The sequence below is a fragment of the Musa acuminata genome, chromosome BXJ1-6, assembly GCF_036884655.1.
Source record: "Musa acuminata AAA Group cultivar baxijiao chromosome BXJ1-6, Cavendish_Baxijiao_AAA, whole genome shotgun sequence".
Classification (NCBI taxonomy): domain Eukaryota; kingdom Viridiplantae; phylum Streptophyta; class Magnoliopsida; order Zingiberales; family Musaceae; genus Musa; species Musa acuminata.
The window spans coordinates 17,668,280-17,694,590 of record NC_088332.1 but is presented as its reverse complement, the minus strand read 5'-3'; the positions used below and the strand labels follow the sequence as shown (position 1 = coordinate 17,694,590).

Sequence of the window (26,311 nt, the reverse complement as noted above, 5' to 3'; positions counted from 1 at the left end):
CATACAGATTTTATACGGACAATAACACATTTATATCCAATAAGAAATCAATAGAATTCATCATTCATGTAATACGACCTGTCTTCTAGCATATGATTATAAACATGTATGTCATATTTTATATTTTCCTGGGTAATTATTAATTGCCTAAGTGCAAAAGGAAGATAAGTTGAGCTAATTAGATTATCCTCGTAATTAGCTACTTTTATATCTCGATTTTACTATTTTCAAAAATTATACAGAGATTCCTATTCTTGAGAGAAAAAAAGAGGAGTTTTGTTAGGAAACGAAATCATACTATTATTCAATTGCTTCGTATTAAAACGGTTGGTTTCTGAACTACTATTTTCATAAAAAGTTATAAAGGAGGAAATTAATATCGATGAGAATAACAATATGAAATTATCTTTTTAACTCTATTTTAGTGTCATTTTTCACACGCACATATCATATTTTTAGAAATAATGTTAAATATTTCAGGATCTCAATATAATTTTTGAACATATAGAAATCAGATAATCTATAATTAGCACTCACAAATCAGACAAACTAATGTATGTAAAAAGACTCGATTCGCTCGCCAATATGGATTAGAGACGACCATAGCATTACATAGATAACAAGATAAAGACAACCACCGAATTGCCTTTTATTCGCTGATGCAGAGACATGACATAGCATTGAGAAATACAGACATTCGAGCTAAGTTTCACTCACACAACTTAGAGAAAGCAGATCTTTCGATGGTTTCTGATGGATGGAGGCATTACGGCAAGGAAGCAAGAACGTCGAGGAGGCAGGCAACAAACTTCATCTGAATCTCCTTGTGAATGGTCTCAAAAGGAGGGATGTGCACGAAGAGGGAGTCGAAGCCATGCTGCTCCGCGAACCACAGGGAATGGTAGTAAACATAGTTGCAGACGAAGCTACCAGCATCGAGAGAAGTCCTCGCTAAGTACCCGGTTTTGGCCAAGGCCTTCACGATGTCGTCCACAGGAAGAGTAGTCTGCGAGCGACAACCAAGTGCTCAATCTCAGCAGCCAGCAAATACCATACTTTGCATTTAGCTTTTAGTTAAATCCAGATAATGACATTGCAAAGTTTCACCAACTTCTCTGTCAAATTGCCACAACATAATATTCAAGGTAGAAGAAGAACAGTATCGTAACAGAACCAATAAAATATATGCTACATTCGAGTTAGGAGGAAGCAACTTGTGACTTCAGCATCAGTCGAAGTTACTGCTAATCATAATATACGAGATTTGATACAAGGAATAAGAATGTACTTCGAATGCATTAAAAGTTCATCGATGGTCATCATCACTCTGCTACCTTCTCCACCATAAGCTTGTTTCCAAATCCTTGACCCACCTTACAGGGGCTTCCTTTGCAAATGGTGAAAGCAATATATCCTCTACGTTTGCCTCTTTAAAACTACCTTAGTTGTTGTAGTTCTATAACCAAATACAATGATGGTCAATCAGAGAAGGAAATCTACCCCTTCAATGAGTTCCAGAGATACTGATCCTCGGCAATATTTCCTGGCTAATAATAAGCATTTAAAGCTGACAAAAGAGTTTGCATTTCAAATGTTCAGTGACATTTAGTTTCACATTAGTCGGAAAGTAGGAGAATCAAAGTCTATTAACGCGACAATGGTAACTTCTCTCCTAAAAGTGTGTTTTGAGTCTTATCTATCCCGAGAGGACAAAACCGAAGAACTTTAAACAAATGCTCTGCGGAAGAAGGGGGTACAAGTAAAAATGTGCAAATCAAAACTTAAAATTGAAGCATTTTCTCAGATCATCAAGTAATTGTCAAAATCCCTTTGAAGAACTTTCGGACTGACAGAATCATCCAATACCACCGTTTGAAGGTTCATACTAGTTAATGATGGGTAGGGATATTCGATTTACCTGCCGAACTTGTGAAATGCCTCCATCAGAAGCAATGATGGGAACCCTCTGCAAGACAGAAAAAGAAAATTTTCATATATATGTTTGTTACGATACTAAGATAATGAATGCAGTATATAACAGTAAGCTAAGACAGCTTTCCAAGGTTAGAGTATGACCATCGGTTTCCATCCTAACTCATCTGGACAAGGAAAAGTAGCTTCATTCACTGCTTGTTTCTCGACAGCAAAACATGATGAACTTCCATCGACTCCAAAATGAACCTGAGAAACCAGTTCACAAGAAAATGAGATACATGTTGCACATAGTTTACTAGTTCAAGCGAACCAAGCAGAACAGCTGAGCATTCGATGAAATGAGATGTAACAAGGTTGTTCAGTAACAAATGGTTGCTAAAAACAGAGCCTAGTGTACTTGGTTGGCTAACACCTATATGAGGTACTCGAGAAAATGTTGTGGAGTCAAAAACCTTTGCAAGCCACCATCAGATTTGTACAAGAGAAATGTTCATCGTAGCAGGACATGTCCCAATCTTGTATATCTATGCTTCCTACTGAGATCAAGGATATAAAGTTCTTTTCAGGTTAAATGAGCTTGATGATGATGGATATTCCCCCCCCCCACCCTTCAAACATGGAGCAGATGAAGGTAATACATGCTTCAGAGGTTGGTTGTCACACGGAACTAAAGAATTGGGAACTGACCCAGATAACTCGTCCAGATTCGGTGCTGGTCTGGGGAACAGCCGACTCCAAAACCCTGTAGAGCGGAGCAAGTGCCCCTTCTCCTGCGGTCTCAAGAACGCTGCAGCTTCCGAGACGAAGACCCTGCGGCAGCCCCTTCTCCTGCATGAAATGTTCCAGCCCTGCCACGATCCCCTCTGTGGGGTTCTCCGGAACCCCAAGGAATCGCCCGAACCCTGTGATGTGAACTGTCACCTCCGAGGGTCTCTCCGAACCCATGTCGACCTGTCGCCAACACCCTCTTCTTTCCTTACGATAAATCTCGGCAGGAACTCGAGAAAAGGCGAAGATGTCAAGGTAATCTCTCTCAGCTTTCTATTCCGAGGTGGAAGGTTGTTGGGGAAGCGAATGCCTCTCGAGAAGACCGATACCGGAAGAGACGTAGAAGAGTCGACTCATCCATTCTGTTCAAAGATGTATGTTGACTTTGCATGAGAGGATAGAGAAAGCTTGGACTTGCCCGCGACGGACAATCCAACAGCCATCCCAATCCTACCGTATTGGATAATGCCTTGAACGACTGATTGGCTACACGAACTATTGATGAAGAAACGGTCTTCACTGTTGATTAGTTACACGAACCTCAAAGCAAGATCAGTTGCCACCTACCTCAATGCTCACATGTGTTTCCTCTTTTTGTTTTTTTGTTTTTTTGTTTTTGATTTGAGCATGGGTTTGGTTCAGCAAAATTAAACCGATTCTCTATAACTTTATTGCTTTAGTGTAAAAATAATAATAAAGTAGTTTAAAAATTACTATATATTAAATAATTTTTCGAATACTTTTTTTTTATTTATTTTATAATATTAATATATACTTAAATAGTATTTAAACAAAGAAAAACTTTAATTAAATTTTTTATTATTTTTTAAAAATTTCTAAATATTTTTTATTATTAATTTTATTTGTTTTAATATGTCGGATAAGTTTTTTATCTCACTGAAAGAAAAACTACTGTAAAGAGATCAATATTATTAATTCTAAATGTGGGAACATTATGTGGGGAGAAAAAAAAAATAAAAATATAACATTCTTGGAGGAAAAGCAAAAACTGTTAGATATTTTATTTTGGAATACACCCAAAAATAATATTACTACATTTTACTGGTAGATTTATTTCACACTTGAACAACAATCACACTCTTAGTATCGTGAAGATTAAATTATCTTTTGGGAACCTTTTTCAAGAGTCTTATCTTTTGCAGAGTGGATAAGACAGAGGGTAAGTTTTTTTTTTAGTATAGTTTCAATAAAACCAAATATATGTGAATATAATTAATATATTCTTGTACTTAATATCAGATAGTCTAGCAGGTGTAGAATATACAAAAATAATAATAATAATTATTATTATTATTATAATTATTATTATTATTATGATACTTGTTTTTGACTCAATGAGAATATTACTAGGATGAATTTCATGTATAGAAGAACTTCCATAGGTCTCTCTCACATGGATGAAAATTATGTCATTAGAAAAACAGCCTAACTCAATTTATTGATTGATTATTTAAATTATAATATTTTCATCTCTTTCTATAGATTGTAAATATAATGATAAAAAACATCATAATGTACCAAGCAAAATATATAATTTTTTTCATTCGAAATATTGATTTAAATTTTTTTTTCTTTTGATGATATTATTTATTATATATATTTTTATCTTAGTACAAATGAATCCTTGTAATCTTTAATCACGATCGTAATATAATTTTATCAAAACTTTATATTTACTATGTTTTACTCGTTAGGTAAAAAAAAAAAATTAGATTAAAATTATCCTTTGTACTAAGATAAAAATATGACATGTGTGACATAACCTTTAAATTAATTAACTTTATTTAAATAAATAAAAAATAAAGCAAGTTGTTTGTGTCTCACTGTTTCATGTTCACCTAACCCATCTATCTTAAGCTTCTTATAATGGTTACTTACTTGAGAATACATCATCATCGGCAAGTCAATAAAACAAGCTCTGTTTGTTAGTCATTGTAGTCTCTGAAGCCACGAACTTACGAGCTGTGATCATGTTTACTTTTTTTATGGGAACAAAATCACAAGGTTTTCTTATTACTTTTCAGCTTCTCAATCTCTTTCATCTGCTGTCAGGTGTTTGGTTTGTCCAGTTTTGTTCACCACGAGGTTTGACTGTTGTTACACAGAGACGGAAGGGAAGAATGAAGGATGACTTCCAACCCTGTGCGAGGCAACTTCTGCCACACTGTTTGTACTGTGTCCAGAGGAAAGGAAGGCAAGAGCTCAAAGACCGTATCACAGCGTATACGTTTGGAAACTGTGTTTGATTGCCCCAACGTATGGTGTTTATTGTCTCGCTCAATTTGAGTGGGTCAGCTACATTCCGTTCAGTTCATTTATACGTGTTTGTTATATGTAACATCTCATTAGTCCAACGTTCGAAATAGGGAAATATGTATGATTAACTTATAAGGGCACGATGAGTGTACTACGTTAAGTCCCGTTTAAACATTTTGGTCCGGAGAATATTGATATACGATAATGAGACTCACTCATTAATTATAATTTCGAGAGGGCTCGTACGCTTGATCATAAGGAGCATTAATCTCATATGGCATGACCCAATTCTCCTCGTCTGACACCGAGCACCATCCCCTGCTCATTCTAAGCATACTATAGTCCTAACAAACCATGCGCCCATAGTCGCTCTTCACTGACATAACCCTCAAGGAGATGTGTTCAGTAGTCATCCACATAAATGAGTCATTGACGACATAAAAGGCTCCTTGACAACGATTGATTGTCCTCCATTAGGCACTTAAATATATAAGCCCGCCCCAAAGTTTAGAGGGGCAGACAAACTATTATAGTCACCGCACTACTAACTTAATTTTCGAAGGGATCGAATCGAGAACATTTTCTTGACGCCAACCGCTTTTGCAAGGATCCCGACGAGACTAAGGCGCACCTCGAAACGACTCCAAATCAACTCAAAGTGAACGAGAAGCATCTCAGGACTATACCTGCCAGATCCTCCTCCTGCCCCCGCGTTTTAATGACCATATCCTTAGTCAAGAATGATATACCAAAGGTTTATCTCATTGCAAAATCAAGAAATATTTTAATATCTTATTGATTTTATCTTTCAAAATAATTATATCATCAATTCGATTATATATTCAAAATGATCATATCCTTTCATAAAGATTGCATGTCCCCGAAAAAATATTTCTTTGAAGATTTTCTTCTCTCAAACTAAATAAAAGATATAAAGATATATAATCAGGATAGATCAAGTAGAAATACAAGATGCTCCCCTTCAACAAACTACAAAGAGAGAGAAAGAGAGCCTAATTCTTAACAGCAAAACAGAAAAAAGGGATCTATTACGAGTTAGGGCAAAATCACCCAACCAGGTTGGTTGGATTAACCTAAGCTTGACCAATAATGTGATGAGCCAAGCTCGACCAACAACGATCTTATTGATCGAGCCGGACCCTTTGTCAAAAAAAAAAAAAAAAGGGAGACTTTTTAATACCATATCAATGCCCAAGATCTCTCTTTTAGATGTGAAGCCTCTTACTCTCAAATTACAAAATCACTTTTGATAGAATCAACAATACAAATATATAGAAGGTCTAATTGTGTCAATATCATCCAACTCAACTCAAAGCATCCCTCTTAAATGTTCATTAAGATAAGAAAAATATTTAAAGTGCACCACATACCTATGACAAAATTATCCCCTTTGCATGAAATGGGTTCACCCAAGGTAAAAAAAAAAATATACTAAGTATTACATCAATCAAATCATCTCTTTTGCACGAGACATTTGTCAAGGATAAAAAAAACATCCAAGTGTTGGATAAAACTAGAGCATTCACTTTACAGTGATAGGTTTGCCTATAATAAAAGAAATGTGTAATGGACCCAAAGCATCATCTTTACATGTAATATATTTGTGTAGGATAAACAAGTATCCAACATGATTGAAGCATCTTGTTTGTGCATGATATATTTATCTAGGAGAAATAATATTTGAAGCACTCAAACCAAAGCATCGCATTTGCACATTATGTGTCCCGTAAGGACAAAGAAGCATTCAATGCATAATACAAGGAAGGCATCTCTCTTAGTATATAATACCTCCTCTCGAGACAAAGAAATATTTAAAGCATTCAACATGACTTATACACCACATGACTACAATGATACACGATATGTTCGCTTACGATGAGAAAACATTTGAAGCATTCAATACAATCAAAATATTTGAGGTATCTAATATAATCAAAGCATATGATACATTTAGCATGACACAAGCGTCTCCTCCTCCTTTATGCATAATGCTTCTACTTAAAATAAAAAGGTATTCGACACACTTAATCCAACAAAAAGTATCATCTTTGCTCGATGCATTCATCTAAGATAATAAAAAACAATCAAAGCACTAGTTAATATTTTTTTTAATGTACGTAACAATAATTGATATCCTAACGTGTATGAAGAGACAAAGAGCTCGCTAGACATGATATATCATTATAATACCTAAAAACAATTCTCTCATTAAACACTCGCGTTCTAAACAAGCCAAACTACTATATAAATGAATCTCTCTCTATCTATATTTCAATTTCATATTTATTAAACTCTTGAACTTTTTTATAAAAAAATTTATAAATGAATAGATACGGACTTGACCGTCAAATAAAATTTATTAGACATACCTCAATATAATATGAGTCCTTTTTATTTTGAAAAAAAATTCTCCCATATTATCACATACTGTTAAGAAGAATTATGTTCTCTCATCCACATCCAACAACACTTGAAAAATATGTTATGGATTAACTTGTCATATTGGATTTATGATCAAGAACAGTATCATCATTGAGAAAAGAAACAAAGTTTGAAAATTATAGCTGTATACTAACACGGTGCATAATAGCTTTCATAGCGAAAATACACGTACATACATATATATACATATATAATGTTCATACTTATCTTTTCAAATTCAAATTTAGAACGTCAAACTCAAGATTTGCGTATACAGTTTTGTGAATGATTTTCGTTGGTTGAATATTAAAATGAATTTTGATTGACATAAATACCTTTTATAAATATCAAGTGAAACCTTTTATATAATTCAAACTATTGCTTTATAAATATTGTTACGAGTGGTTAATCCAAGCAATCTAGGATGGATGGAGGGAGATACATATTGTTAGGATCCTTTTTCTAAGTTTTTGAATAATATTTATTGAATCTGTTTAGTCCAGTTGTTTATTGAGTCGGTTTGGTTCAGTTAGAGTCAAGTAGAGGTTTATTTAGTATTTAGTTAGAGTCAAGTAGAGGTTTATTTAGTATTTATTTATCATTAGAGTTCAAGTCCTGATGGACTCTGGGTGAAAGTCTATAAATAGGGATGTAACTGCTTCTTTTCAATAATCTATGAAAATTACTATTCTGTCTTTTGACAAACCCTAGGAGGTCGATCCCCTTGAAGTGATCAAGGAGGGCCGATCCCCTCGAAGCGATCAAGGAGGCCGATCCCCTCAAAGCGATCATTATCATCCCCATTTCTCCTCTTTTTTCGATGATAAAACTGTAGGGTCTTATCACATATATGGAGAATCTTAACATTCGGAATAGTGGAAGGAAGGACATATGCTAAATCATGGTTTATAGCAGCAAATGTCGTGTCTCCATTCTAATAAATCAAGAAAACCAATAGCTTGATGGTGTTCGAGAAGAGCACGATATAACCTACCATTTTATTACCCCTTATTTAATGAGTTCGATGAAGTGAGATAACGCCCACAACACCGTGCCACCAAATAAAACAGATGTTTTGGCTACACATGAAAACACGAAGCAAAAGGATATTTCATGGACGATGCAATCCTCGAGCAAATGCCTCCTCCACCAGGAAGAATTATGAGAGAACTCAATCCTCTCTCCATCTTTAATTGACAGCAGTTGGTGCGTAATCAATAACGATAACCTTCTCCAGTGCAGGAAGAAATTTATTGGCAAACTCCACATGAGCTGGGTGTGCAATATATTCCGCAATGCCTTCCACACCATCAAACGTTGATTCGAACACATGGGTGAAACCCTCATGCAGGTTCTCGATGCTCACATCCCTTCCCCTGGTACTCAAATTTCAAAGACATCAGAATTATGTGATCACTACAGCATGTTCAGGGTGAACAAGAAAGAATAAATTGAATCAGCCAGTTTGGAACAGAACAAATGCAATGTTCAGTTTGACAGCACTAAAATTTCATAGTTGCTAATGGAAAATTTTTCTGTCCAACATAGAAAGGATGTTTGAAAGACTGAGTCTAAGAATGCCTAAAAACCAAGAGAACAATCCAAAGAATCAATAATAAAACATAATCCAGAAATACAATTGATGTAACCACTTATGTGATTCGACACTCCCAAGTATACATCTAAAGAAAAAAAAAAAATCAAAATTTTAGTTGTATGAAAATAAGTTACAAATTTTCTTGAGTTAATACAAACATAGGCGTAGAGTCCCCGGTACATTCTTACATCAATTTTAAATTTGTTTCTTTAACTTATTTTTTCTTCTCCATCTAAATCTTGAGATTCACGATGCATTTATAGGACAAGTCAAATCTTAATTTCCAATGATTTTTTCCTTCAAGTAGAAGTCTCCTCCAAGCAATTCCAGATATTAAAAAGAAAAAAAAAAAAAAAAACCAACCCGACACATTACACCGAGAAGTAAATAGCTAGAAGCTCTAAAAACTCCAAGATACAGATGGTTGTTGTTACTTCAACATCTTGCAACATAAAAATGGTTTCTTGGACATGTGATGAGAAATCTTTCAGCGTGTAGGTGAGATTCTTCCCAAAATTATGTCACAGGAAACCAAGGAGCATGAGTCAGATGTTGCTACAGTAAAGGATCAGTTATCATGACAGGGTGTGGGTGTTGAGATCGCAATTAAACTCCGAACGCCCTAAAAACCTGAAGATAATTGAACCCTACAACAAATGTACTTGAGCAAACGACGCCAGCAGAATGCTGAGAAGGGTGGTTGGGCTAAGAAGCAATACAAGTTTGGTAGGTCAAACCTAGATAAGGAAAAGGCTATAGATGAGCAGCGTACTGCTTCCGAACGGTTTGTTCATATGAGGAGCGAACTAAGATGCCGATACAGTTCAGCAAACCTTTGAAGGTAGTGAAAAGGGAAACGTCAAACCAAGCAGATGAATTGCTGATTCAGAGTACAGATGAAGCTGCAGGTACTTAAAACTGAAGCCGCGGAGATATCTCCAGCTACAATTACATGGAATAAGAAGCCATTGTTAAGATTCTACTACTGGATCTAAACTCCAAAGCGTTAGGGTAATCAAATGGATAAGAATAGCACTCCTATGTATTGCGATTCTGATTACCTCCGAGGAATAAGGAGCACAAGGACAAAGATGGTAGAGTTTTAGATCTGATACTGACATGAGAGCAATCAAACCCAACCAACACTATCAATTAGTCAACATAAAACTTAGATCTAAACTCGTCAGAGTTGAACTCTCATCCTGAATTGCAAAATCGGACTCCAAATCCTTATAGCTGTCAAGATTTATGCAAAACCAAATATTGGAAACAATCTAGCAGGACAAATCTCATAAATTAGTACTTCCCAACGTTCCATGGATCAAGCAACTGATAAAAGATTGCTCTTTAACAAGCTTGTTCGATCATCCGCGTACACACACACACACACACGTTCCGAAGAGGAGGAGAAGGGAGGGAGGGAAGGGAAGCACCAGTGGAAGGCCTTCATGGGGGGGATGAGGGAGACGAGGTTGGCGTAGCCCTTGATGAGGTCGTCCACGGCCTCGGGGGACACCTCCTCCTTGAACTTGGCCAGCAGCACGTGCTTCACCGCCATCGCCTCTCTCGCTCTCTCTACTGCTGCTACAGCCTCCTCTTTATAGGAAGATTGGGAGAAAGATGCGTCTGATAAAACAGCCACCACATCGTCTCTCTCGTGCAGCGCAGGTCTTAGTTAAATAATTAACTAATGAGATTAATATTGAAAAACTTTTTCTTTTCCTATTTATAATTTTTATTATAAAATTTTTAATATTTCAAAAAAAGCTGTACATAAATATATTTTTAATATCCTATCATCTGCCGCTTTTTTCCTTCCACGTATCTCATTCCTCTCCTAGCTTTTCTAAAAATTATGTCGATTCAAAAATCTCATTCGATAAAGCTCGTATCGGAAAGATGTTTAAACATAGAGTGCAAACAAAAGCAGTAGACAATTAAATCAATTAGCAACAAAAGTAAACAGTAAGAAAAAGAGCATACCGAATTTATAATTATTTGGTCGTCGTAACTTACGTCCACTCCCGATTCCTCTTTTGTCGAGACCACAAATTTCCACTAATGATCTTCTTTCAATAGGCGAAGATCAACTACTCTCTTAAAAATTTTTTCTCCTTTTGACAAGCTCATAAGAGAACATTTACACCCCCTTTTTATAAGATAACCCTTACGCTCTCTTAAATCAACTTCTAAGCTCAAGGAGGAGGGAACTCAACGTTTTGGTAGAGTTTTCTTAATTTTTTTTCTTAAGAATTCTTACTCCTTTCTTGCTGCGCAAGCGAGATATTTATAGGCCCCAAATGATTAAAAAAATAGAGCTAAAAAATTTAAATTTTCGGGTCTTTCGAGTAGGGGTAGTACCATTGTCTATCAGTCTGACATTGGACGGTACCACCGCTTGACACACTAACACTATGTGATATCACAACCCAGTTTAAACGGTATCATCGCCTAATAGCTTGGAAAAGTATATTTTTGACTTTTTCAGCTCATAAGTGGTTCCACCGCTAGTTTGGCAGTGCGACTGCTTGACCCAAGTTTTGGGTCATTGAATGAGCCTCCCAATGAGCCCAAATCAATCCCAATTTAGGCCCAATTAGCTTATAATTGAGTTAGCATGATTACACCAAAAACTAACTTAATTAGCATCCTAAACTACTTTGATCTAAATAAATGATTATAAAGAATGAATCATTTGTCTGACATGTCATTAGTTTATCTGACCTTCATTTAATCCTTCAGCACATCGTCCTCTAGGAAGCAAAATTGCTAGCTTATATTTCTCAAAAGAAAAGAAAGAAATTGCTATCTTGAACATCATCAAGAATTGCTCGCTTGCAATCTCAAGAGAAGCCAAAGTGCTATCTCAAGAAGTATAATTTGCTAACTTGCAAAGGAAGCAAAAATTACATTTCTCAAAAGAGAAGAAAGAAAATTACTAGCTTACATAATGATAAAACTAGAGATTATGTTTATAATATAATGATTTAAAATTATATATCAATAACTTCCTAGTTGCACTTCTTCTTTTTATTGATGACAAAGGGGGAGAAGATAAGATGATGTACTATGCATAGGATAATATATGTTGATATTTTGATACCATGATGATTTGAAATAGTTATGATGATGTATGCAAAACTTATGATAATGATGCATGTAATGCAATAATATACATACAATGTGTTGCATATATTCATGATTAAATTTATTTTGACTTGAATTCAATTTGAATTCAAGGTTATATCAATATGACATATTGATAGGGGGAGTTAAGGTTAACTCCGTTATCAATTGGTTGTCATCATAAAAAAGGGAGAGATTATTGAATTTAGATTTTGATGGTGAAACAAATTGATATTGTTTATATGATCTGTGTTTTGAGTGATGCAGGAAGCTTCGATCAGGGAGAGACAATTAAAAGTAGGAAAAATCATGTTGGGCAAGAGTGGAACATGTCAGAAGATTAGACATCGAGCTGGAGGATTAGTTAACGTATCGGCAGAAGGCTTTGGGCCATGGGTTTGGGCATCAAGCCAAGAAGAGCAAAAATTATACTAAGGAAATCGGAGTTGCGGAGGTCAACTGGCCGATTGGACAATAGGTCGCAAGAGAGGACGATGCGCCAAAGAATCGGATGAGGCGTCAATGAACCAATGATGTGCTGGACAACATTTGACTAATTTTGTAATAATTGTCTAGATCAAAATAGGATTTAGGTGTAATTGGGTTAGAATTGGGCCAACTCAATCATGGGCCAATTGAGCCCAAGTTTGGGCTGTGTTGGGCTAAGTGAAAGGCCCAAACAATGACCTAACAGGTGGAATCATCGGTGGCACAGTCTCCGAGATTGTGTTAGGCGGTGGTATCGGCCAGACAGTCTCCGAGAGACTATCAAGTGGTGGTACTGTCCAATGGCAAGGTATTAAGCAGTGGTACTGCCTAGTGTTAGTGCTGTAGGGGGTGGTACCGCCTAGCATAGGTGGTGGTACTGCTAGTACCCCGAAAACCAAGGATGAGACACTTTTAGGCTCTAAGTTTGAATCTACTTGAGGCCTATAAATACTCCTCTCATCCCTGGTTAACATATACAAGAATTGAGAGCAAAAAAGTAGAAAAATGCTATTGTAATCTTGTGAGAACTCCTCTCAAGCTCTAAGTGTTAGTGTGGTTTAAGATAAAAGTAAGTGAGGGTGTAAAGGTTTTCTCTTGAACCTGTCAAAAGGAGAATCGAGTATAAAAAGGTAGTTGATCTTCACCCGTTGAAAGAATATCAATAGTGAAAACCGGTGGCCTCGAGTGAAGAGGAATCGGGAGTGGATGTATGTCACGATGATCGAACCACTATAAATCGATGTGCATTTCTATTATTATCATTTACTTAGTTTACATTGGCTTCATTTCCTCCTTACTTTGCTTTCACTACGCTTACGAACAAACATTCAATTTTAAGTTATCTTCTGAGATCGATTTTTATCGTACAAAGATTTTTAAATCGATGTTTTTATTCGCTGTACTAATTCACCCCCTCTCTTAGTGTCGACTCGATCCTAACAAAATAGAATCGATAAAAGGAGACCCTGATTGACGAGAAAGCTGAACGACGTGCCTCAAACTCCTTTGCAAGTGTCTCGAAGCATGCATTCAAGGAGGAATAAATGATAGGGAATATTCTGAAGCCAATCGTAGCTTACTAACTAGCCACCACCAAGGAGTTGATGTGAAGAAAAAGCCAAGTCATTCCCCCCCCCCCCCAAAAAAAATTCAATAGTGGGGCGACAGCCTGTCAAACCGTGGACTACAACCTGTGGCAAGTGGTATGACTTGGCGGCTAGGAGCAATGGTCCCCAAGTAACTAAGGTGACCTACTTCCCCCTTTAGTCACCCATAAGGGAGCTGATCGGCTCGACCCTATCAGCCATCAAGGTTGATAGGCAATGCCCCTCTCTATTACCCTCTACTGACAGCGTATCGTAGGGGGTCATATAAACCAAATGCCTACATAAATATGTCATAAAAGAACGATATATGGACCAATCACTCATATAAATAGGTCATAGAAGGACATATGGATCAATCGTCTAACAATCACAACCCCCTGGCTTCCTAAGTATAAGAATCATTCCCCAATGTCTGAGTTATTAGGATCAAGTTGGCACTAAGAGAGAGGGGGGGGAGGGTTTGTCACGCCCACCGATAATAATCAATAATATTATAACTCAATAATACATTCTAAGATCCAATCACACATTTGAGGATACTGAGAAAACATTCAAGTCATTCATATCTACAATTCCCCAATTCATAAAGCCTATACAATTTAAAATCATATACCGCATTACTCGATGATTCGTAAAATCTAAAGCCAACTCACCAAGATAAGAACCACCTCATAAATCCATAAGTGTGGGATTCTACATAATCACAAAATCGATATTTACCACATGTTCATATCATTACACAAATTTACTTAACACTCCAAAATCCTTAACATGAGAGGTTCTTTAAACTTTTACAAAACTCATCAGTTCATATTTATCATCAACATTCCATTAGACACCAAGTATACTTATACAACAAAAACATATCATCATATTAGAACCCTTGTAGATTCTAAACTTGGGGTTGATCTCTTTAGGGGATCGGCCTCCTTGGAACTCTATAGGGGTTCCTCCCTCCAAGTTACTACTCAAAGGCTACAGAAAAGATTCATCTATTGCTTATGAAAAGAGGAGGAATACATGACTATTTATAGGGCTTCTAAATCCTAACTCCTAATAGGACTCATACTCAAGACTTCTACTTCTAACCAACTCCTAATAGGACTCCTACTCAAGACTTCTATTCCTTTACAACTCCTAATTCTTCTCTAAAAAATAATCTCCTAACCTTAACCAGCCTCTTCACCTCTTTAATAGAGGTTGGCTTAGGTAGGTTTTACATGAATGTCCCTCTCAATTAGGATTCTCCTAGCTAGAGTCCTAACAGACCTGCCCTCTTCAAATCAATCTTATCCTCAATGCTGACGATTCATGAATTCTAGAAATTTAATCTTCAAGTCGTCATAGTTCTCCCAAGTGACATCTTCTGTTGGTAGGTTCACCCACTGTATTAGCACTTCAGTAGTGGGTCGTCATCGTCGAGTCACGATCCGTCGATCAATAATGACACTTAGCTGGGTCTAGAGTTTTCCTTGGGTAGTCTTATTTGGTGGGTGGCTTTGAATTGTCTCCAAGCACCTATTTACAACTTTCGTCTGGCCATCGGTTTATGAGTGATATGTTGTACTCCTTTTCAATTTAATACCCTGCATATCAAATAACTTTGTCCAAAATCTGCTCATGAAGATACAAGTAGAATTTGTCACAAGCACAATGTATCCCTTATAGTGTAATTCTTTTGAGTCCCAATTGTAATGAGCCACAGAACTTGGTGCTTCCTCCAATTTTTTTATGATCTTACAGGTTTCCAAATCTTCCTGCCATTCCATCGTAATATCCTCAAGGAAGTCATTGGTTGGAAGTGAAACGACCGAAAATTAAGCTTACTCGGGTAGCTGCGAAAGCGCATCTGCAACAACATTCTCTTTCCCCTTTTTGTAAGTTATTTCATAATCAAATCCAAGAAGTTTTGTTACCCATATTTGCTGCTCAGGGGATGATATCTTTTGCTCCAAAAAGTACTTGAGACTTTTATGGTCAGTTTTAATTTGAAATCGTAGACCGATCAAGTAGGGTCTCCACCTCATTGTTTTATGCACAATGGCGAGCATCTCCTTATCATATGTTGACATATTTTGATGGGAGGGAGATAATGCCTTACTAGTGTATGTGAGTGGTCGACCATCATGCATGAGAATGGCTCTAATTTCGACTCTAGATGCATCGGCCTCAATAATGAAGGATCGGTTAAAATCTGGTAGTGCTAGCACCGGCATCGTCGTTATGGCTGCCTTAAGTTTGTCGAATACAGTGGAGGCTCTGTCCGACCATTAGAAGATATCTTTTTTAGTAAGGAAGTAAGTGGTACACTGATATTTCCATAGTTTTTCATGAACTTGTGGTAGTAGCCTGTTAAACCCAGAAAGCTATATAACAATTTTATATTCCTCGGGGTTGGCCAATTCTGCATTGCTTCTATTTTAGAGGGATCCACCATCACACCTTCCTATGATATGATAAGCCCAAGATATTCCACCTTTTGTTGAAGAAAGCAAAAATTCATAGTGGCCATTGTGTATTCAAAAGGCGGTTTTCGGTATGTCTTCTTTGCACACTCGTATTTGATGATACCCGGATCAAAGGTCCAACTTTGTGAAGATTCGTGCTCCCTTTCATCTAGCAATTCATCTACTATTGGAATAGGATATTTGTCCTTGACGGTTATGCCACTAAGAGCTCGATAATCAATACACAATTGCCATGTTCCATCCTTCTTTTGTACGAGGAGCACTGATGAAGAGTAGGGGCTGCAACTTGGCAGAATAACTCCTGTTTCGAGCATCTCTTTTATAATCCTTTCTATTTCATCCTTCTAAAGATGTGGATATTGATATGGCAGAGTATTTGCTGGATATTTGCTTGGAAGAATCATTATACAATGATCGTGCCGACGGGTAAGAGGTAGGTTACGCGATTCGTCAAATATATTTGAAAATTCAGCAAGCAAAGGAAGTAGATTTAGATCTTCAAATTCTGTTGGCTCTCCCTTAGTTTGCTGCTCAAGTTGTACCAAAAAGCCGCTACATACTTTATGCAAAACCTTCTCCATTTGTTGTGTGCAAATCGTTGTTACGTCGCCCCCACATTTCTTGTACAATATCACCTGTTTCCCCTTACCATAAAATTTCATAATTAGTTTCATAAAATTCTAGGAAACATCACATAATGTCATCAACAATTCAATTCTGATCATGCCCTCATGATCATCAAGAGGGAGGAGGAAGAAATATGCAATTATCTCTTGTCCTGCAGCAACAGTTTCACTCGCGGGCGCCTGCAATCATACTTCAAAATCCATCCGTCGACGACCTTAACTTCAAACCTGCTATAATTCTCGATAGGTAAGGCCATCTGGATAGCAACCTTACTGTTTAGAAAGTTATTAGTACTGTCTATGTCGATGAGAACAGTGATTGGTTGTTGTTTGAGAAGACCTTAAACTTTCATCGTTTGTGGGTTTGAGTAGCCGGCTAGTGCATGTATTGTAACTTTGGTCGGTTGTGGCTCTTCTTCTATATTTTCTTCTTCTTCATGTTCAAGGCTCTCTTTTAGATATTCAATGACCTCTTCTTCTACTGGTTTAATCATAAGAAGGCTCTCTTTACTATAACGATGCTTACGGCTCAATGGCTCATCGCAATGCCAATATAACCCATTCGCATATCGCTCCCGAAGCTCTTCTCTTGTTAACCTCTTTGGTGTAGGGACTTGGTCAACAATAGGGGAGGCTGAAGGCTTCAATATTGCTGGTCGAGGAGCGACCCTAGTCCTCCGAGCTTCATGGTTTAATTGCTCCTCTTAATGTCGTGCGAAAGAGATGACTGCCATAAGCGTGTACGGTTGTCGCGCTTTAACTTCTCCTCTGATCTCCGGCTTTAAGCCCTCATTGAAGGTTCCCAATAGTTGTTTCTAAGATCAATCACAAGTTTGATTAGATAACCTTTCAAACCTGGTTTGGTACTCCTGAATGGTGGATGTTTGTCGGATCATTGCCAGTTGTCCGTCAATGTTCTCATAATCGGTTGGCCTGAAGTGGATCAGTAGTCCTTCTTTGAATTATCACCATGAAAGGACTTCATAAGTGTGTTCAAACTAGTCAAACCACTATATGTCATCCCCATTAAGATGTATAGCTGTAATTTTTACCATAGATGCGTCCGTGGTTTTGTGGTACCAAAAATATCGCTCCGCACGCGAGATCCAACCAATCGGGTCTCCTTCTTTCCATCTAAGGAAGTCCACTCTCATACATAGATAGTTGGGGTTGGTTATAGAGCCTCCTCTCCCTTAGAAGTCATCTCTTCGGGCTTGGTGCGATTGGGCAAAGCTCTCTCCTTGATGTGATTTCTTCGAGCTTAGTGGTCGGCCCAATCTGAGTTCGGTAAAGAGCGTCCGAATCTTATCCTCCATTCACGCCTCGAAGGCTTCAAATTTGGCATTTATTACCTCATCAGATACCATAGTATATACCTCCAAATATGTAATGTTAAGATCTCTCTTTTATTGTCAGGTTAAAGGCATGTATAGGTTGAGAGAAGTGATGGTCGAAAGGGTTGGTGGATCGGTGGATGTAGGCTACGATTTAGGCCTGTTTTGGGTGCTATTTGAGGGTGTGGTTTATTTGAGTTTTAGGGCTGTGGATGAAAGTTTTAGATCTGTGGTAGATGGTAGCAAAGGTTTGATAGAAATTAATGGAAGTTGCAGCAAGTATGTGCTGTCTTGTGAGAGCAGAATTGTCGTCGAAGAAACAGTGGTTTCCTGACAAAATTTCCACCAAAAACTTGAGAGATTTGAGGAGGGAATTGATAACAAAATCATAGTTTATATGACAGCAAGGATGTCTAATTTAATTAAGAAAATTTCTGCAGTATAATAGCAAGGAAATTGGTGCAAGCTATGATAGCAAAATTCTCGTCGAAAAATTTCAACTGCTTAGGATGAAAATTTGCAACAACACAAAATCATTTTTAGAGATGAATTCCTCAATAGATCAATCTTAGATACAAGCTAAGATGATCTATAAAGTGTATAAGAAATTTCATTCAAAAAAAATTACAAATAGATGGGTTAAGGTAACAAACAGTATGCGACTGAAATTTTCTACATAACATATTTTCAAGTGTAGCAGATTGGACATAAAAGATCAGTGGTTTATATTAAATTTTTTTTAATAAAACTAAAGGAAAATCTACTGTTAGGAAGTGTCAAAGCTGTCATAAAAAATTCATAGTGATTTGGATAGAAAAAATATAGTAATAAGATCAAACAATCTGTGCTATGCGGCTGGAATTTTACAATGCAGATTTTCAAGTATAGCAGATTAGGCATAAAAGATTAATAGATTATATTAAAATATTTTTGACAAAACTAAAGAGAAATCTGCTATTAGGAAGTGTCAAAGTTGTCATAAAAATTTTGTAGAGATTTGGATAGATAAAACGTAATAGCAAAATCAAATAATCTATGCTATACGGCTGAAATTTTGTAATATATCTTTCGTCATAGAGATAAAAACTTTGTGACGAAAAATTTATGCAGCAATTTTGGAATAATTTTTTATTATTATTTTTGAATAAGGATAACTAAATTGCAGCAATAGTAAGGTAGAAAACCAGAACCTGTTGCAATTCACGGGGAGATCAAAGGAATATCCGCAGTGGTGGAGATGATGATAGAATTTGGCGACGATCTTTTAAGTAATTGTAAAAATTACTTTGGGCGACTATGGAGGGTTAATGTATGGCTATGAAAGAGCAGCGAGATGCTAAGAACGCTGCTCTGATACCAAGTGTTAGAACCCTTACAGATTCTAAACTTGGGGTTGATCTCTTTAGGGGATCAGCCTCCTTAAAACTCTATAGGGGTTCCTCCCTCCAAATTGCTGCTCAAAGGCTACAGAAAAGATTCATCTATTGCTTATTAAAAGAAGAGAAATACATGGCTATTTATAGGACTTCTAAACCCTAACTCCTAATAGGACTCCTACTCAAGACTCCTACTTCTAACCAACTCCTAATATGACTCCTACTCAAGACTCCTATTCTTTTACAACTCCTAATTCTTCTCTAAGAAACAATCTCCTAACCCTAACCGGCCTCTTCACCTCTTTAATATGGGTCGGGTTAGGTAGATTTTACATGAATGTCCCTCTCAATCTAACACATCCACTAAAGGTTTGCCTAAAGTCTTCTAGCTTTCCATTATTGTAACTCAATTTAAACATTCGAAAGAGCGACAAGCTATCATGAAAATTTTATATAGCAATAGGGTGAGCACATAGAGCTCAACAAGTAACTAACATATCAAAGGACAATTTCAAAGCAAATAAGGTACTAAATACAAGGTAGGGATACAATAGTTCAAATATAGCCACTCAACGAATGCATAATTACAATATCATTTCATTCGAAGCATGTTTTGTTCATAACAAGGGAGTAAAGATTAGTTGGAGCAAATCATTAACATAATGAAATATTTCGAAACATATCAATGGCAGATGAAATGCTTCAGAACATATTAATGGCATATGAAGCATTTTAGAGTATATCAAGGATGTATGAAATGTTTCGGAGCATGTCAATAATAAATAAAACATTTCAGAACATATCAATGATGGATGAAATGCTTCGGAATATATCAATGTCATATGAAGTATTTTGGAGCATATCAATGACGAATGAAATATTTCGGAACATATCAATAGCGAATGAAATGCTTCGAAATATATCAATGACATATGAAGCATTTCGGAGTATATCAAAGACATGAAATGTTACGGAGCATATCAATAGCATATGAAGCATTTTGGAGCATATCAATGGCGGATGAAACATTTCAGAACATATCAATTGCGGATGAAATGCTTCGGAACATATCAGTAGTATATGAAGCATTTCAGAGTATATCATTGGCATAAGAAGCATTTTGAAGCATATCAATGGTATATGAAATATTACGGAGCATATCAATGGCATATGAAGCATTTTAGAGCATATCAAGGACGTATGAAATATTTTGAAGCATATCAATAACAAATGAAATATTTCAGAACATATCAATGACGGATGAAATGCTTCGGAATATATCAATGGCATATGAAGCATTTTGAAGTATATCAAAAAATAAATATGAAATAGAAGCTCAAACGTTGTATTTGACGTTGCATACATTTCATTCTTATCCAAAGCATATATAGAAGTACATAACCAAAGCTCTGGATATTATATCAAACAGATAAAGTGTGATGTGGGATCCTAAACATAATCTCCCACGTTTGGAAACATCATCTATCCATGTTTGGATGAAGCCAGAGGGGGTCGACAATGCATCGTGGGTTCTAAGCATATACCCTTTACCATTTCTGGCAAAGGTCCGGATAATCCCTTTACCATTTCTCACAAAGGTCCAAATAATCCCTTTACTATTTCTAGCAAAGGTCCAAATAATCTCACAAACATCAGAGTACAAAAGGATACCGTGAACAATAAATTGGGACACATCAGAAACACATGTAGAATAACGGAATGCATGTGCCTACACGCAACATTATAATACAAATATAAACTTTATATAATAGATTCAGGTTTACAAATAATTAAAGGACAAAAGTATACAGGATTTTAAAGTAATAATATAAAGCTCAACTGAAGTAATGATTTTAGCTAAAATCAATTTTCAAAGAGACGAAATAAGAATAGGCGAAATTGATCAAAGCCCGATTCTAATAGAATTTGAGAGGCACATTGAATCATCAATTATACTCTAATTGATATATAATGAGGTTATTCGAAAGATGTATCAATCTAAATTTAGATAAATCAAGTTTTGTATGAATTGAAGATTTTAACATTGAGTTATCAATAATTTAATAGTTTAGTAACCAAAGGTCAGAGAATATTATCTTTATTTTGTAGAATTCACATAGTTGATTTGAACAAATGATTCAATATTCATTTATACTCCAAATCATTCAAATTAGATATGACAAAAATATCTATGAGTCTAGATTATGATAAATCAAGCTTTGCATAAATTCTTTACCCAACAGAGAGTTATAAGAGAGTACTAAAAGGTCAATACTAACAATCTCTATTTTATAGATTTGATAAGGTAAGTTGAAATAATAGTTTGGATAGGCAAATAGATTCTAAATTTATCAATCGTGATATCAAAAGAAAGAGTTTGAGTCTATTTTCGGATGAATCTGATTTCTCCTAAATCCAAGATTTGTGGAGAAAGTTATGACTAGAATATTATAGAAAGGTTAAATCATCGAAAAATTATAGATTCATAGTTTTATTTCCAAACGAAAGAAATATCATGTATGAAGCCAAAGTTTTTCAAACTTTTCAAAATTAAGATGAAATCAAGTTCCGTAGGAAGGAGTTAGAATACTTGTCTCAGAAAAGTTTGATTCTCAAATATGGGGAATTGATGTAAAACCTCAAGCAAAGCAAAGTTTCTTCTCCTTCTCTTTCTTCAATTCCTCTTCCTTTCTCCTCTCAAACCCATATTGGCTATAGCTCTTAAGTTCTCCTCCTTTAATTTCTTCTCTGGTGCATTAGATTTAGCTAATATAAGGATTGGAAGGTGGCAAGCATACATACATGAAAGAGGCTTAGGTGTCATCCTTAGAATAAAAATAGATGGCACCATTAGGTTAGCTAGTGACACATGTTCATCATTTAAAAAAAAAAAACATAATATGAATCTTTCATAAATCATATCATATTTTTAATATTTACATTTAGATCCTTATATTACAAATATACCCTTACAAAATTAAAAAAAACGAGGGATGTTAGGGGGGGGGGGGGTGGGGGGGGGTTTGAATTAGTGCAGCGATAAAATCACCGATTTAAAAAATTTTCGTTCGATGAAAAACTGTATCGAAAATATTTAATTTTGAAAATGTACGGCATAATGAAAGTAAGAAATCATTTTGTAATTTAAAGTAAAGGACTTAAATCTTGATCCGATTCGTTTCCTGGCCCAATTTGATTAAAATATTTAACAATTGGTAATAGTTTTGTCATCTTGGACTCTTGGTAACTATCCAATCAACATCAAACTAAACATGATCCATAGTGGGATGCAGCGGTGAGACAAATCAGAACCAATCGAATAATAATGTTTGGACGGAAGCTCTTGGATTGCAGGACTACATCCGACATTTTATCCAGCAGCCTCTCTCTATGTACTATTCTCGTTAATAGAAAGTTTCACGATTGATTGATAATTTTAAGACTATTTTGACCCCAAGAAACTAAAGTTTATATCAGGCTGATGTGACACTCAAATTTTGTTTGTTTGACTTGAATGAAAAGAATAAAATCAATCATGTTCCTCTATGTAAATCGTCAACATCATATATGTTTAGACATCTTTATCGAGTGAGTTGAAAGTCAACATTTTAAAGGATGCTTGGGTGTACTTAGAAGGTGTGTTTGTTAAATAATATCGAGATGAGATTATAAAATTCAAAAAAAAATAAAAAAGAGAGTCCTCCTATGATTTATTCAAAGGACAACATTATACCTAAGAGGTTAGAGCTTTGTGAGCTATAGGGAAAAAGAGAGATGGAGAGCCTCTAAAATATTTATGTGTGTGAGATAAAAAAAAACATGAGTTTGGAGAATACTCCTCCTATATGGTTAAAGTTTGACAGAGCAAAGCTACATATATTACGTTTGGCTCATGTCTCAATAGTTTAAGGTTTCTTTTGTTGAATTGATGTTTGACCAATTTGACTCAAACTCGTCATTATAAGATTTCTAACATGACATCAAAGATAAGTAGACAAAAAATAAATCTAAATGAGTAAAAAATAATAATAAATTAAACTAATCAAGAATTATATTGACTAATTCTTGATTAAAAGAGTTAGATTCCCTATATTATATTTTATTCATATGAAAAAAATGAATTATATATAATCTCACTATATATATATATATATATATATATAATCTTTTCATCTTTGGTTTTAGTTATCATACATACATGTGAGTTCATAGTCATAGATCATTTGTATGTATATGGTAGCAGAATATATATTTTTATTTTGATATAAATCAGACTGTTTTTATTTGATGAACTTGTGGTGATGGAATGAGCTTACAATAGTAAGGAAGAGATTAAGCTCTTTTGGTGTTCATTATCTATCAGGCTGACTTATTTGTCTCTATGTTGGAGGTTAATGATAAGATCGTAGGTACAATAGATATGAGTTCGGCTTTGATGGCGCATCGGGCTAATTATGTATTATCCTTGTTAGATCAGTATTTCGGTTTCAAACTTCAAAAATTTATATTAGAATACTTATAATTATAAAAATATTTAATCTATTTATTCTAACGTCATTGACTTTATCGATAAAAGATATAACACATGATAGTATGCATAGGAATGATACCAAAATGATGGACAAAAAGATAATTTCAATGTCCCAGTGAGATATCTGCGTCGACATCACTTTGCATTTGTGTTGGTCGAAGGTGAGGCAAAGGCTTTGCATCTCATCAACATAGATGTAAATCGGTGCGATGCTAACACATATGTCTTAACTTTTATCGATCAATGTAGATGCAGAGCTACGTAAGAAGAGGAAGAGAATAGAGACTAGTAATGAAAGATGACGTAAAAGAAAAAGAGAAAGAGGACGATGGCGCTGATGCTGATGCAGATGCAGAGCAGTACTATTATGCTCTGGATTGTCGTGCATACGCATCGGCGAATATAACATTAGCATTTAATTGGTATAAAATATTCTCTCATATCTTCTTTTAACAAAAAAAAAAAAAAGAAAAATATAAAAGGAAAGGAAAAATAAAAATAAAAAGTCTTTGTTCTCCGGTATGTAGGTTCAAAGGCTTTATCTTCTGCTGGTTGTCTTTCTTCTCGAGCGTGTAGGTTCGAAGGCTTATCTTCTGCTGCTGGTTGTCTGTTTTATCTCTGCTTGTATGCTTCCTGGTGCTGTGTGCTTCGATAAGCAAAGTACTTGCTTCTCATATCCCACTCACCCATGTCCGATGCTCGCCTCCTCTCTCCTTCACAACTGAACTCCACCATAATCAAACATCTCGATGACGGCCGATTGATCGATGCAGCGCAAGTGTTCCACAGCAATACCCACCTCAGAGACCTCCTCTCATGGAACCTGATGCTGTCTGGCTACATCAGAAACGGACATGCCCAACGCGCGCACAAACTGTACGATGAGATGCCCTGCAGAGACGCTGTCTCGTGGAACACCATCCTCTCTTCCTTCAAACGCTCCGGGGATTCGTTCACGGCGTTCCAGCATTTCGTACGGATGTTCCGAACTGGGCTTTAGACCCACAGGGTCGACTCTCACCACCATAATCACGGCATCCCCAACGGGCAGTCTGGTGCCTCAGCTCCACGCGGTTGCACCGGGTTCAGCTGTAACTCCATCGTCGGGACAGCGCTGATTGGTGCCTACGCAGGTCGAAAGGACCCCATCTCTATGCGCCGCCGGGCATTTGATGACATTCCGATCAAGAATTCGGTGTCATGGACTTCGCTGATCGTAGGATACATGCAGCTCGGACGCCTCAAGGAAGCCGAGTGCGCCTTCGGGAAAATGCCGGCGAAGAACGTCGTCAGTTGGACTGCGATGATCAATGGTTTCATCGACAATGGTCATCTCGACGAGGCACGGCGATGCTTCGCTCAGATGTCTTTTAGGAACGTCGTCACCTCGACATCAATGATCAAAGGGTGGGTACCAGGGGCACGGGCGGCACGTCGATGCTCTAAACTTGTTCGTCGAGATGCACCGGCTCAGTGGTATCCTCCCCAACCAGTTCACAGACTCTGCCGTGCTTGCTGCCTGTGCCGGCTGCTGCTCCCTCCTGCTCGGCAAATCTGTCCATGGGCAAATCCTGAGATGCAGGGTGCCATGGGATGTGATCTTGTGCAGCTCCCTCGTCGAGATGTATGCCAAATGTGGCGACGTGGGTTCTGCCACCCGATCCTTCGAGTCATCCCAAGTCCGCAACTGGAGGAATTCGAGAGGATGATCCGGGAATGTGTTCGACCCCCGATCACATCTCTTCGTCGGCGCCTTGATGGCTTGCGTGCACGGTGGGTTGGTGAAGGAAGGATGGAGCATTACGGGTGCATGGTGGACCTACTTGGGCGTGCAGAGAAGCTTATCGGAAGAATGCCGTTCGAGCCAGACGCTGTTGTGTGGGTGTGGGGGGCATTGCTTCGTGCATGCGGATTGCAATCGAGCTTGGAGCACGGGATGGCTGCGGCCGAGTCGATTCACAGGTTGGATGAGAACCACCCAGCCATCTACTCGATGTTGCTGAGAATCTATGGAGAGAACGGCGCGTGGAGAAAGGTTGACGAGGTGAAGGAGACGATGGAGAAGATGGTCGTCGGAAAGCAAAGGGCACCAAGTTGGGTTGAATCTGCTGCTGCTTCTTGTGGATTATAGGGATGTATGTTCACAGGCGACCTAAGAGTAACACCAACAGGTGACCTAAGAGTAACAGGCTGACAGAATATAATTAAAATTTGAACATTACAGACCAAATCATAA

At 36.9% G+C, this 26,311-nt stretch overlaps 2 protein-coding genes and 1 pseudogene across 2 annotated transcripts; 1 reads left to right on the top strand and 2 right to left on the bottom strand.

Annotated features, from left to right (window-relative positions):
• Positions 1-555: 555 nt before the first annotated feature.
• On the bottom strand, positions 556-3,037 carry LOC103988588 (uncharacterized). Its single transcript, XM_009407173.3, has 4 exons — positions 2,623-3,037; positions 2,077-2,181; positions 1,919-1,966; positions 556-1,006 (listed from the first exon to the last, which is right to left on the bottom strand). The coding sequence occupies exons 1-4, from the start codon at positions 2,878-2,880 to the stop codon at positions 767-769; spliced, it is 651 nt and encodes a 216-aa protein (XP_009405448.2). The 5' UTR covers positions 2,881-3,037; the 3' UTR covers positions 556-766.
• A 5,351-nt stretch (positions 3,038-8,388) lies between these two features.
• Positions 8,389-10,652, bottom strand: LOC135676564 (stress-response A/B barrel domain-containing protein HS1-like). The gene is made up of 2 exons (XM_065187892.1): positions 10,453-10,652; positions 8,389-8,798 (listed from the first exon to the last, which is right to left on the bottom strand). Exons 1-2 carry the CDS (start codon positions 10,575-10,577, stop codon positions 8,612-8,614), a joined length of 312 nt encoding a protein of 103 aa, XP_065043964.1. The 5' UTR covers positions 10,578-10,652; the 3' UTR covers positions 8,389-8,611.
• A 13,801-nt stretch (positions 10,653-24,453) lies between these two features.
• Positions 24,454-25,784, top strand: LOC135677480 (pentatricopeptide repeat-containing protein At2g21090-like; annotated as a pseudogene).
• Positions 25,785-26,311: the final 527 nt, after the last annotated feature.